The following is a 12,011-nucleotide window of genomic DNA, read 5'->3' as shown; positions in this document are numbered from 1 at the left end:
AAAAAAAAAAAAAGAATGTCCAGAAGAATTAGATGGTGCTTGGCTACCACAGTCAACCACTTGGAGAGGGATCTATGATGGAGATCCTGGATAGAATGGGAGAACAATGTGGAACAAAACTCAAAATTATTATTTTTAAAAAAAGATCAGGCTTGCTGGTCTGATAGAACCTGGTGAAACCCCTGGGACTACGGCCCCTAGCTGCCCTTCAGGTCTGGAATAGAACTCACTCCTGTGGATTCCACCCAAATAAAAGACTAGCACATGGGGTGAACATTTACATCAGGTAGATACACTCCTTGGAGAGATCAATCAAGGGAGAACAGAAGGGCAGTGTATGCACAAAGAGACAGCACAGGGGGCAGGAGTGCATGGGAGGGAAGGAAAACAGGGAAGAGATAATTACCGGGAGGAAGTGGTAAGAGAGCTGTTACACTGTGAGAAATTGCAGTCAATGTCATGAGACAAAACGTGTATGAACTGCTGTATGGAAAATGAATTTGCTTTGTAAACTTTCACCCAAATCACAACAAAAATAATTTTTTTTTAAAAAAAGGAGGGTGGGATACTCCAGTAAAAAAAGAGAGTAGTGGGGAGTGGCACTTACGTTAATAAGGCAAGCTACACTCTACAGTATTAGGTATCTTGAAGCAATCGCTTTTAAGATATAAAAATCAAACAAGCAAGCACAGATCAGAGGAACCAAGGAAGAAGAACTGGAAGTGGAGTGCATCCTTTGAACCCAGGGTCTCTGCACTAGGAACTTTCTGAACTCAAGGGGAGATTGATGCCAAGACACATGGAGAAGTTTAAGGAATGCCGGGTTCACGGATGCTGTAAGAAGAATCTTTCCCCTAAACTGTGAGCCAGTTGGGAGCTCTGGTAGCATAGTGCCTAAGGCACTTGACTGCTAACCAGAAGGCTGGCGGTTCAAACCCACCAGCTACTCCTCAGAAGGAAGATGGGGCAATCTACTTCCATAATGATACTGTCTCAGAAACCCAAGGAGGGGTCGCTATGGGTCGGGTCCGACTCGACAGCACATAACAACAACAACAACAACAGCAACAACAACAACAACAAACTGTGAGCCAAAAGAAAGAGAAAGCCGGAACGCGCCTTACCCTAGAGCTAGTGCCTGAAGTGGAACTTCTACCTTCCTAACTGTAAGAGAATCAATTTCTATCTGTTACAGCCATCCACTTGTAGTGTTTCTGATACAGCAGCACTAGAGAACTAAGAAAAGGGGGGAAAACAAGAATGGCAAATGTTGATCTTTATTGAAACTGGGTAATGGGTATGTGAAAAACTCATTTTACTATTATCTCTTCTCTGTGTATGTTTATTTATAAAAACACTATCATTTACACATAGATTTTTGTAATAGTGTTACAATCACCTTCCTGAACAATGAAATTACTACATCACCTCTTTCTTTTACTTTTATTAGACCTTTTCCACAGCATTTTCATCAGATTTCTCCTTCTACTTTTACAAAAGTCTACTTCTGAACATTATAGAGATATAACTGGGTGGAAGAAGCTTTTAAAATATTCAGTTAATTAAGAATACTTACCCTGAGCTTGTAGAAGTTTAAGGGTAGCTTCAGCTCTGGCTCTGGCTTCTCTCTGGGATTTAGTTAAAAGTTTCCCTTCTTTTTTCAAACGTTCTTTTCTTTCTTTTTCTTTCTGCTTTTTCCTTTCTCTTTTTTCTTGTTCTAATCGTTCCTATTAAAGAGGCCAAGTCAGATAAAAATTTTATTAGCTTAGTGAATTATAAAAGGTAAACAATTCAAACTTCAAACAAAGCTCTTATAATACACACAAAGTATTATGCCGGAAATTCCAAATTAACATATTACAAATGTTGTATGTAACAGCTGTTGATATGAATATCAGACTATGATACGTAAGCAACGTTGTATTTGAGGAAGTAAAAGGATTTTCTGTACCTCATCATTTTATCATTTATATCAAAACAATAATTGCTACATAACTATAAAAATTTGTAATGAGAAATTTAGAGATAATTTATAGAGAAGTGATTTTAAGTTGCACACAATTATCACCATGAGCAACGTCACGCGACATACCTCTTCTTTGCGTCTGGCTTCTAGTTCCTCAAGTCTTTTTATCCGTTCTTCCTCTTCTCTCTTCTGTCTTTCCTCTTCTTCTTTTAGCTTAGCCAGAGCTTCCTGCATAGCTTTAACTGTGGCTTTACTAGGTCCTTTTTTCTTCTCTTTCTCTTTTTCTTCCTTTTCTCCTTTCTTTTTCTTCTTTTCTTTTTTCTTTTTGTCTCCTTCATTGTCATCTATCAAAAAAGAAGAATAAAAGCAAACTGTGGAAAAAAGGTCATTTCTTAAGGCAATGATGAACCAAACCCAGAATTCAGAGACCATAACGGACCATGGCCAATATTAGTAACAAGCAAAAGCCTCTAAGCATCATAAACACTGAGTACCCAGATTAGCTGAGAACAGCACAGTGCACTCACAGTGGCCTTCTGTGAAGCCCATAATGCTAGTGCTGTTCTTAGTTGTTCCAACTGACAGAAGGAGACAAGAAGATCCTGTCAGCAGATGGAGGGACTCCCCATTTGAAGAAGGGCAATACTGTGTCTAAGGTATTCCTTAGTGTCTGGTAGAGTAGCTGACACATGATACTCAACATCAGTTGTTAACAAATAGAGTGAACCTAAATTTAGTCACTAGCTTCACATATATGTGTTGTTGTTATGTGCCATCGAGTTGGACCTGACTCATAGCGACCTCTCCTTGGGTTTCCAAGGAAGTATCACTATGGAAGTAGATTGCCCAACCTTCCTTCTAAGGAGTGGCTGGTGGATTTGAGCTGCCAGCCTTCTGGTTAGCAGTCAAGTGCCCTATGCACTATGCTACCACATATATAGGACCAGAATAATGAGAATGTTGTCTACCTTAAGGAGAATAAAATCTAAAAATTTAGGTTATTATACTCCAAGAACTTTGAAGTATTGTCCAAAAGAATTAAACATTATATCCAATTTAAAAATGGGCAGAAGACAGGAAAAGACACTTCACCAAAGAGGACATTCAGGCGGCCAATAAACATATGAAGAAATGCTCATGATCATTAGCCATTAGAGACAGACACAAATCAAAACAAAAATGAGATACCATCTTGCCCCAGCACTAACAGGAAAGTTCAACAAGACAGAAAATAACAAATCCTGACAAGGATGTGGGGGAGTTTGGGACTCTCCTACACTGCTGATGGGACTGTAAAATGATACTGTGGAAAGCAGTATAGCGATTCCTTAAAAAGTTGGGATTAGAATTACCATTTGACCCAGCCATTATATATCCCAAAGAAGTGAGAGCCAGGACAAGAACAGATATATGCACAACTATGTTCATTGCAGCACTACTTATAATAGCAAAAAGATGGAAACAATCTATGTGCCCATCAACAGAAGAACGGATAATCAAACTATGGTACATACACACAATCAAATACTATACAACCCTAAAGAATAATGTGGAATCTGCAAAACACCACATACCATGGATGAACTTAGAGGACATGATGCTGAGTGAAATGAGTCAGTCACAGAAGGACAAATATTGTATTAGCCCATTATTGTAAAAAGTCAAGAAAAGGTTTATTTGTGGAAGGAAACTTTCTCTGTTGTTTACTAGGGGTGGAAGGGGAGGGGAGGGAACACTGTTAGATAGGTAGAGACAAGTATTGATTTGGGTGAAGAGAAGGGCAATGTATCAAATATGAGTGATCAATATGGTGGCAATGAGAAAGAGGAAGACCTAGTGAGGTGCATGGGAGGTACAGACAACAAAGATGAACCCTTTTGCACATACAGTACTGCACTATCAGTGAAGGCAAACATTGATACATAGGTGGATAGATGGACAAGCTGAATGATTAGGTATGTCTAAGCAGGGGAAGTGTGCCCAAGACCATGAATAGCGTTGTAGACAATGTTTCCATAAGTATACTGGTATGCTCTGTAAGAATTCCCAGGTATATAGTAGAGGTGACAAGGGACAAGTTTGTAGTCACTTCTTCACCACAGCCAGCTATCCAGTGGGATCAAGTAGTTGAACCTGTGGGCTCAGGACCATGGTCACAGGGGACATCAAGCTCAATTGGCATAACATACTACACAAAAACAGTGTTCTACATCCTACTTTGGTGAGTAGTGACTGGTATCTTAAAAGTTTGCAAGTGACCATCTAGGTGCAACGATGGGTCTCTACTCATGCAGAGCAAAGAAGGATGAAGAAAACCAAAGACACATGGAAACAATTATTGTAAGTGTCTGGTACACCATGCCACCCTTAGGCTATACAACTATAATATCTAAAGAACTAAATGGTGCCCTGCTACCACTGGCAACCACTCGGAGGAGGATCTATGTAGGAGATCCTGGATATAATGGGAGAACAATGTAGAATAAAACTCAAAATCATTAAAAAAAAAAGAAAAAGGGGGTAGGGGTAGGGACCAGGTTTGCTGGTCTAATAGAGCCTGATGGAACCACTCAGACTATAGCCTCTAGATGTCCTTCAGGTCTGGAAGTGAACCCACTCCTGTGGCTTCCAGCCAAACAAAAGACAGGCATATGAAGTGAACATTTACACTAGGTAAATACACTCCTTGGAGAGATCAATAGTGGGAGAACAGAAGGGCAGTGTATGTACAGGGAGATAGCTCAGGGGGCAGGAATGCATGGGGGAAGGACACAGGGAAGAGGTAATTATGGGGAGGAAATGAGAGGGGAGCTGTTGCATTTTGGGAAATTTCAGTCAATGTCATGAGATAGAGTGCATGTGAGCTGGTGTATGGAAAGAGAATTTGCTCTGTAAACTTTCACCCAAATCAAAATAAAAATTTTTTAAAAAAGAAAGAATTAGATTATAAAGCTACTTTTATGATGTTTCTCCTCAGCATGTCCAGATAATAAAAACTGTAGTTAAAAAAGTTACACTAGTTTCTTCATTAAAAGTCTTCTAAAGAAAAATTAGTCTGTTTTAAGACTCTACAGTCTATGCTGTTGTTAACTGCTGTCAAGCCAACCCTGACTCACGGGGACCTCCTGTGTTACAGAGTAGAAGTAAAACTGCTCCATAGGGTTTTCTTGGGTGTAAACTTTACAGAAGCAGTTCACCAGGCCTTTCTTCCATGAAGCTACTGGGTAAGTTTGATCCACCAACCCTTATGTTAGCAGCCTATCACAAACCATTTGCACAGTCCAGGTTCATTATATAGTCTATAAATGATGTGAATCATTTTAATGTCTTTAGCTATTTTCATTCTGAATAGGGAGAAATATAGCTAGAAAGCTTTTTCTTCCTTAATTGGTTCTGGTACAAAAACGTGACTCACTCTTGCTTAAAAGATGTTAACTAATTTTGCACATTATTTATAGCATTTATGTATTTCATAAATAGAATTGGATCTTTAAAGACAAAAGAATTCAAAAATATTATGTCATTCAATTATTCAAAAAGAATAATACAATTTTTACTAAACACCTTCTACGGTTTTTATCAATAACAAAAGATATTTTTCACAGTAATTCTGTAAAAATTCCAATCTGTGCAAGACTATTTGAAAGATATTTTAATACAGTTGTCCCTTAGTATTGGTGGGGGATTGGTTCTAAGACTCCTGCAGATATAAAAATCCACATCATGATGCTCAAGTCCCTTATATAAAAGGTAGTAGTATATATGTATAACCTACACACATTCTTGCAATCCCCCTGTATACTTTAAAATCATCTCTAAATCAGTTATAATAGCTAATACAATGTAAACGCTATGTAATTGGCACTTTACCCTCCCTCTTAGCCTTTGAAAAATTGCTTAGACCAGTGAATGGTCTATGTCCCCACCACCACCACCCCTGTGAGTATTTTCAATCCATGACTGTTTAAATAGAGGGGTGTGGAATCAAGGATAAGAGGGCCGACTATATAAACATAAATGTTTAACAATGAAAATCAAGTCAAAGAGTACTCAAGTGGAATTTTTTAAAAGGCTTCTTACAAATAAGCACTTTTAAAACTAACTACAAATAACAAAATGACTTTGAGGTATAATTATCAAACTATAGACAGTGTGAATCAAATGCCTTTTGCTTTTACTCTATGTTACCAACCTTCTGCTGCTGCGGTAGTCTCTCCTTTCTCTTCAGAGGCAAGGGTTGCTCCAGCATCAAGAGTCCCTTTGGATTTTAGAGGTTCCTCTTCAGATTTCTTCTGAGATTCTTTTTGTTTACTCTGATCCTTTTTACCTGTTTCTAACTCCTCTTTTTCTTTCAGCTTCCGTAATTTTGCCTTTTCTTCATCTCTCTTTTTTCTCTCACGCTCTTTCTTTTCTGCCTTCTTTTGGGCCACTGTCTTAATTTTAAAGGAGGAATCATCATCTTCATTCCCACTCTCTATATTAGGGCCTGGTTTATTCTTTTGATTTTTTTTCTGTCCTTTTCTAGACTGCAAAAATTCATCTGATTCATCACCACTTTCACCTGAAGAATTTACTCTGGAATGCTCTTTAGTTCTTTTACTGTTATCCTCATCCTCCTCCGACCCATCCCACTTTTTACTTGATTTCTGACCTTTCCCTTTTGCTTTTTTAGAAATTTTATTAAAATCATCATCATCATCACTCCCAGAGTACATTTCGCCTTTCGGTTTTGCAGTCTTTTTCGATTTTGAATCTTTATCTTCCAATTCTTCATTGTCATTATCATCAAAACTTTGTTTTTTGCCTTTTTGTCCTTTCTTTTTTTTCTCTTGTTTTAAGGTGGATTCTTCTTCATTATTTTCTGTTGGCTAAAAAATTTTCATTGTTAGCATTACAGTTTATTTTTAAAAAATAATTTAAATGCTTCAGAATCATGTGCTTCATTAAGCATATGAAAAAATATTTATCAAAATAAGCTTCTTTTTACAAGAATATAAAACCCAACCAATCAGGCATATCTCACATTCACCACAAATCTCAGAATCCAGGTAGCTCTGAAATAAGCACTGATCACCAGTACATTTATTATCTACTTCAAAGGGCATGGAAAGCCAAAAGGGAAAAATGGAAGAAGAAAAAATCTTCCTATCATATTCTCACTACTCTGAGGCTTATCTAAATTCAAAGAATGAAAAAGAAATAATATAGAAAATTGAAAGTGGAGATAAAAGGAAAAAAACCTCCCTCCAAAATGTTTTCATATCTTCAAAAGTATCAATTTTATAAACAAGCAACATACCATCAAATACTTTTAGATTCCTAAATAAAGCATCTTAATATCTGTGAAAAGTTTTTAAAGTACATTATTTCTTTCCTAAAAAATTGATTACCCCTTTTGGCATCAAAATTTACAGAAACTTTTAAGTTACATAAGCTTCCAAATGCAGCTCCCTAAACCAGCAATGGGAAACATGAATGGCATGAATGAGAATAATGATCTGTCTTTCACCTTTACTGGAGCACTTTCTCTGTCAGGTTTGATGCCTTGAGTCTCTAAAGACAATTCTTCCAGTTCTTTCAGGATATCATCTTCACTAGAAAAGGATTAAAATATATTTTGAGGCATTGGATTAGTTTAACAAGTGAATCCAATACCAAAGCTAATAAAAATCAAACATATTTAAAACATACTTACTCAAAATCTTGCTTTTTTTTCTCCTTTTTCTTTTTCCCCTTTGACTTTTGAGGTTCCTGTTCCTTGGCAGCACCAGCTCCTTCTATTTCTGCAGCCAAAGCATCGAGATCAATATCATCCTTGGCACTTGAATAAAACAAAGAAGACCTAATCATTACTCAAGAGCAAAATAATCTATCATATTCACTTTCAGAAAACTTTTCATTAATTTCACCTTTTTCATACATTAGCATCCATGAAGAAATATCCCTTGGCAAGTTTTCATAGAAACACAAGTTATATTTACTTAGCCTCCCAAAACCAGATTCAGTAACATTTCTGGGTTATATGCAGAAGACCTATAATGAAGAGCTCTGGAAAAAAATCTAAGTAATCAAGACAAGCAAATAAACTTCTATAGATACCAAAGTATTCTTGGTATATCTAAAAGAAGTTATTTATAAAATTGAGGCATCATAACAGATAAAACTGTTCTTGTTAAATAGTGAATCCAGATACAACAACTGATTTCTATTAGCCTGGAGCAACAAAGGAAGGAGACTCAGGAATAGGAGGAGAAAATGGAGTATGTTGCTGGTTGCCTTCAGAAACAACTTCCCCCCTTGCCCTGAGACCAGAGGCATACAGTGCCTAGGTACTACTACTGAACATTTTGATCAAAGGTTCTACAGAAGAATCGTCCTCAAAAGGAGGAAAAAGCAGACTAGAATGTCAAATTCTCATGGAATCTAGACTTTCTGAAGCCATGGAGGCTAAATGGACAGGGGGGCTGGGGAAACTACTGCCCTGACATAATCTTTAAAACTTAATCCAAAAATATCCCATCAAGTCTTCTTAAAACCCAATGATAGTGTTGCACAACGAGATACCATCTTGCCCCAGCACTAGTAGCAAAGTTCAACATGACAGAAAATAACAAATGCTGGAGAGGATGTGGAGAGACTGGGACTCTCATACACTGCTGGTGGGGCTGTAAAATGATACAATTGCTGTGGAAAGCATTATGGTGATTCCTTAAAATTTTGGAATTAGAAATACCATTTGACCCAGTCATTCCATTACTAGGTATATATCCTAAAGAAGTGAAAGCCATGACAAGAACAGATATACGCACACCCATGTTCATTGTAGCACTATTTACAATAGCCAAAAGATGGAAAAAACCTAGGTGTCAATCAACTGAAGAATGGATAACCAAACTATGGTACATACACACAATGGAATACTATGCAACCCTAGAGAATAACCTAGAATGTGCAAAACACCACATACCGTGGATGAATTTGGAGGACATTATGCTAAGTGAAATGAGTCAGTCACAGAAAGACAAAAATTGTATTAGTCCATTAGTGTAAAAAGTCAAGGAAAGGTTTATACATGGAGGGAAATTTTCTTTGTTGGTTACCAGGAGTGGAAGGGCAGGGGAGGGAACACAGATAGGTAGAGACAAGTATTGATTTGGGTGAAGAGAAGTGAGTGATCAACATGGTGGCAATGAGGGAGAGGAAGACAAAGAGAAGTTCAGGGGAGGTACAGACAACAAAGATGAACCCTTTTGCACATACAGTACTGTGCTGTCACAACTTGGTAGGAAGTTTGGGCAATCTACTTCTGTACTGATACTGCCTCAGAAACCCAAGGGGGGGGGGGTCACTATGAGTCAGGCACGACTCAGTGGCACATAACAACAACAACATGCAGAGGGTAGTGTGTTCAAGACAATGTATATAGTTGGTGGACAATGTTTCTAGAAGCGGATCAGTAGGTTCTGTAAGATTTCCCAAGTATACAGTAGAACTAACAGGGGACAAAGTTGTAGTCGCTTCTTGCCCACAGCCAGCTACTCAGAGGGGGTGACTAGTTGGACCTGTGGGCTTGGGACCATAGTCGCAGGGGACATCAAGCTCAATTGGCATAACATACTACACAAAAACATTGTTCCACATCCTACTTTGGCGAGTAGTGACTGGGATCTTGAAAGCTTGAAAGCAGCCATCTAGATGCAACAATAGGTCTCTCCATGTCCAGAGCAAAGAAGAATGAAGAAAACCAAAGATTCATGGAAACAATTAGTCCTCGTGACTGGTACACCATGGGATCCTCAGCCTGTATGTCTATGAGACCAGAAGAACTAGATGGTGCCCAGCTACCACTGTCAACCACTTGGAGGCAGATCTATGTAGGAGATCCTGGATAGAGTGGAAGAAAAAAAAAAGGGACCAGGTTTGCTGGTCTCATAGAGGCTGTTGGAATCACTGAGACTATGGCCCCTCGCTGTCCTTCAGGTCTGGAATTGAATCCACTCCTGTGGCTTCCAGCCAAACAAAAGACAAGCATATGAAGTAAACATTTACACTAGGTAGATACACTGCCAGGAGAGAAAAATCAAGGGAGAAAGAAGGACTGTGTACGCACAAGGAGACAGCTCAGGGGGCAGGAGTGCATGGAGGGACGAACACAGGAAAAGATAACTATGGGGAGGAAATGGGAGGAGAGCTGTTGCACTGTGGTAAATTGTAGTCAATGTCATGAGACAAAGTGTATGTGAACTGCTGTATGGAAAGTGAATTTGCTCTGTAAACTTTCACCCAAATCACAATTGAAAAAAAAAAAAAAATCATAGTTTTGCTTAAGTAGGCAAGACTATGGGCCTTGAGCATTATGCTCTTTTAAGACTTATCTATATGGGATCAAACTGATAACAGCATCTCAAAAGATTAGATAGGAAACTTAGGGGACAGTGACTTTACATCAACAGGGGAGAAAAAATTCAGACAAGCAAGTTGCTTAACTCAAAAAATGTAATCAATGTTACTAAATTGTACATATACAAGTTGTTAAATTGGTGTATGTTTTGCTGTTTATATTCTCAATGACAACAAAAATAAATTATTTAAAAAAATTAGTCTTATTACTTGATTATCAATGTTGCTGTGTCCCATCAAGCTGATTCCATCTCAGAGCAATCCTATAAGCCAATGGAACTGCACCATAGCGTTGCCTAGGTTGGCAACTATGGATGTATGGAACTATGGAAGCAGATCACCAGGTCCTTTTTCCCATGGAGCTATTGGTGGGTTTGAACTGCCAACCTTTCAGTTAACAGCCAACTGCTTAACCACTGTGCCATCAAGGCTCCACTGATTATTAATAATGACACCTAAACATGTGGACCCCTGGGTGTTTTAATTAGATTGCCAGAATTTTTTACAGCTGGAAGAAACTTTAGAGATCACCTACATCTAGTCTAGTCTCTTATCTCACAGAAAAACTAAGATGTCCAAAGACTGTCTGTCTTGAGCAAAACATGACCACACATGCAAGTTTAAACAAATTAAGAATGTTTCACTGAGGCTGGAGAGAGGTTCCGGCAAGATGGTGGACTAGGCAGAAAGACTGCATGGATCCTCTTTAACAAAGAAAAGGAAAACCAATTAACACAGACACAGAAGATAATCCTGGACCCCTGAGCCTTGAAGGGACATATATAGAAGTGGACTAAACCCCAACCAACAGAAGAATTTGCGTGAAAATACCAAAAAAGGAAACACACAGAGCTGCAGTCTGGCAGCCATCCTGAGTGATCCTGACAGCACAGACAGCTTGGAGATTACCGAGTGGTGGTAGGACTTACGAATTAACCTAAAAATCACCCTGTTAGCCAGGAACTGCACGGAGGACTGTGCACGGTGGCTGGGGAACAAACAGAGAAGATGAAGAGAAAGGTGGGCTGAGCTGTGGTCTTTTGCCAGTCCAGAGGGTGCCACCATCTTGAAGGTTAAAAAAGCGGCTTGACTATTTTGGATATTTAAAGAGACAGCACTCTCGCAGATTCCTGTGGTGGTAGAACTTACGAATTAACATAAAAATCACCCTGCTAGCCAGGGACTGCATGGAGGACTGTGAATGGTGGCTGGGGAACAAACAGAGAAGGAGAAGAGAAAGGTGGGCTGAGCTGTGGACTTTTGGTCTGGAGGGTGCTGCCATTTTGTAGGTTTAAAAAGCAGCTTGACTATTTTGGATATTTAAAGAGACGGTGCTCTCGCAGATTCCTGGGGCTTAAGAAAACGTTCTGCTTTCCAGCAACCCCAAGGACACTCGGGACCTGTAAGACTGACAAGTTTTTTGAAGGTTATTCTATTGTAATTTGTGTCTAATTGAGTGAGAGACAACAACAGTCCCCATAAGACACAACTACACCCACACCTCCTGCAAGTTCACTTACTGAGCAACAGCCACTACTTCCTTCTCCACCAATGGGCCAATGATAAAAAACCACCAAGAAGAGCCTGAACCACCCTTGGCTGCTCTTCACAAACAGTTAACAGAGATCTAAATACAACAATGCCA

The 12,011-nt window shown here is 38.8% G+C and overlaps 1 protein-coding gene across 1 annotated transcript in view; it reads right to left on the bottom strand.

Moving 5' to 3' along the window:
• The window catches only part of EIF5B (eukaryotic translation initiation factor 5B), a 78,390-nt gene extending 70,574 nt beyond the window's left edge, over positions 1 to 7,816 (bottom strand). Inside the window, exons 1-5 of the mRNA XM_007959534.2 lie at positions 7,662 to 7,816; positions 7,476 to 7,560; positions 6,159 to 6,834; positions 2,093 to 2,310; positions 1,577 to 1,727 (exon numbers count right to left, since the gene is read on the bottom strand). Of these exons, the coding sequence (XP_007957725.2) occupies positions 1,577 to 1,727; positions 2,093 to 2,310; positions 6,159 to 6,834; positions 7,476 to 7,560; positions 7,662 to 7,816 (1,285 nt within the window). The remainder of the gene's footprint in view (positions 1 to 1,576; positions 1,728 to 2,092; positions 2,311 to 6,158; positions 6,835 to 7,475; positions 7,561 to 7,661) is intronic.
• Positions 7,817 to 12,011: the final 4,195 nt, after the last annotated feature.

This window comes from Orycteropus afer, unplaced genomic scaffold (genome assembly GCF_000298275.1).
Source record: "Orycteropus afer afer isolate SDZICR_OR568_19922 unplaced genomic scaffold, OryAfe1.0 scaffold00017, whole genome shotgun sequence".
Taxonomy (NCBI): Eukaryota; Metazoa; Chordata; class Mammalia; order Tubulidentata; family Orycteropodidae; genus Orycteropus; species Orycteropus afer.
Note: the sequence above shows the minus strand (reverse complement) of the source record. Positions and strands in the feature narration are given on the sequence as shown.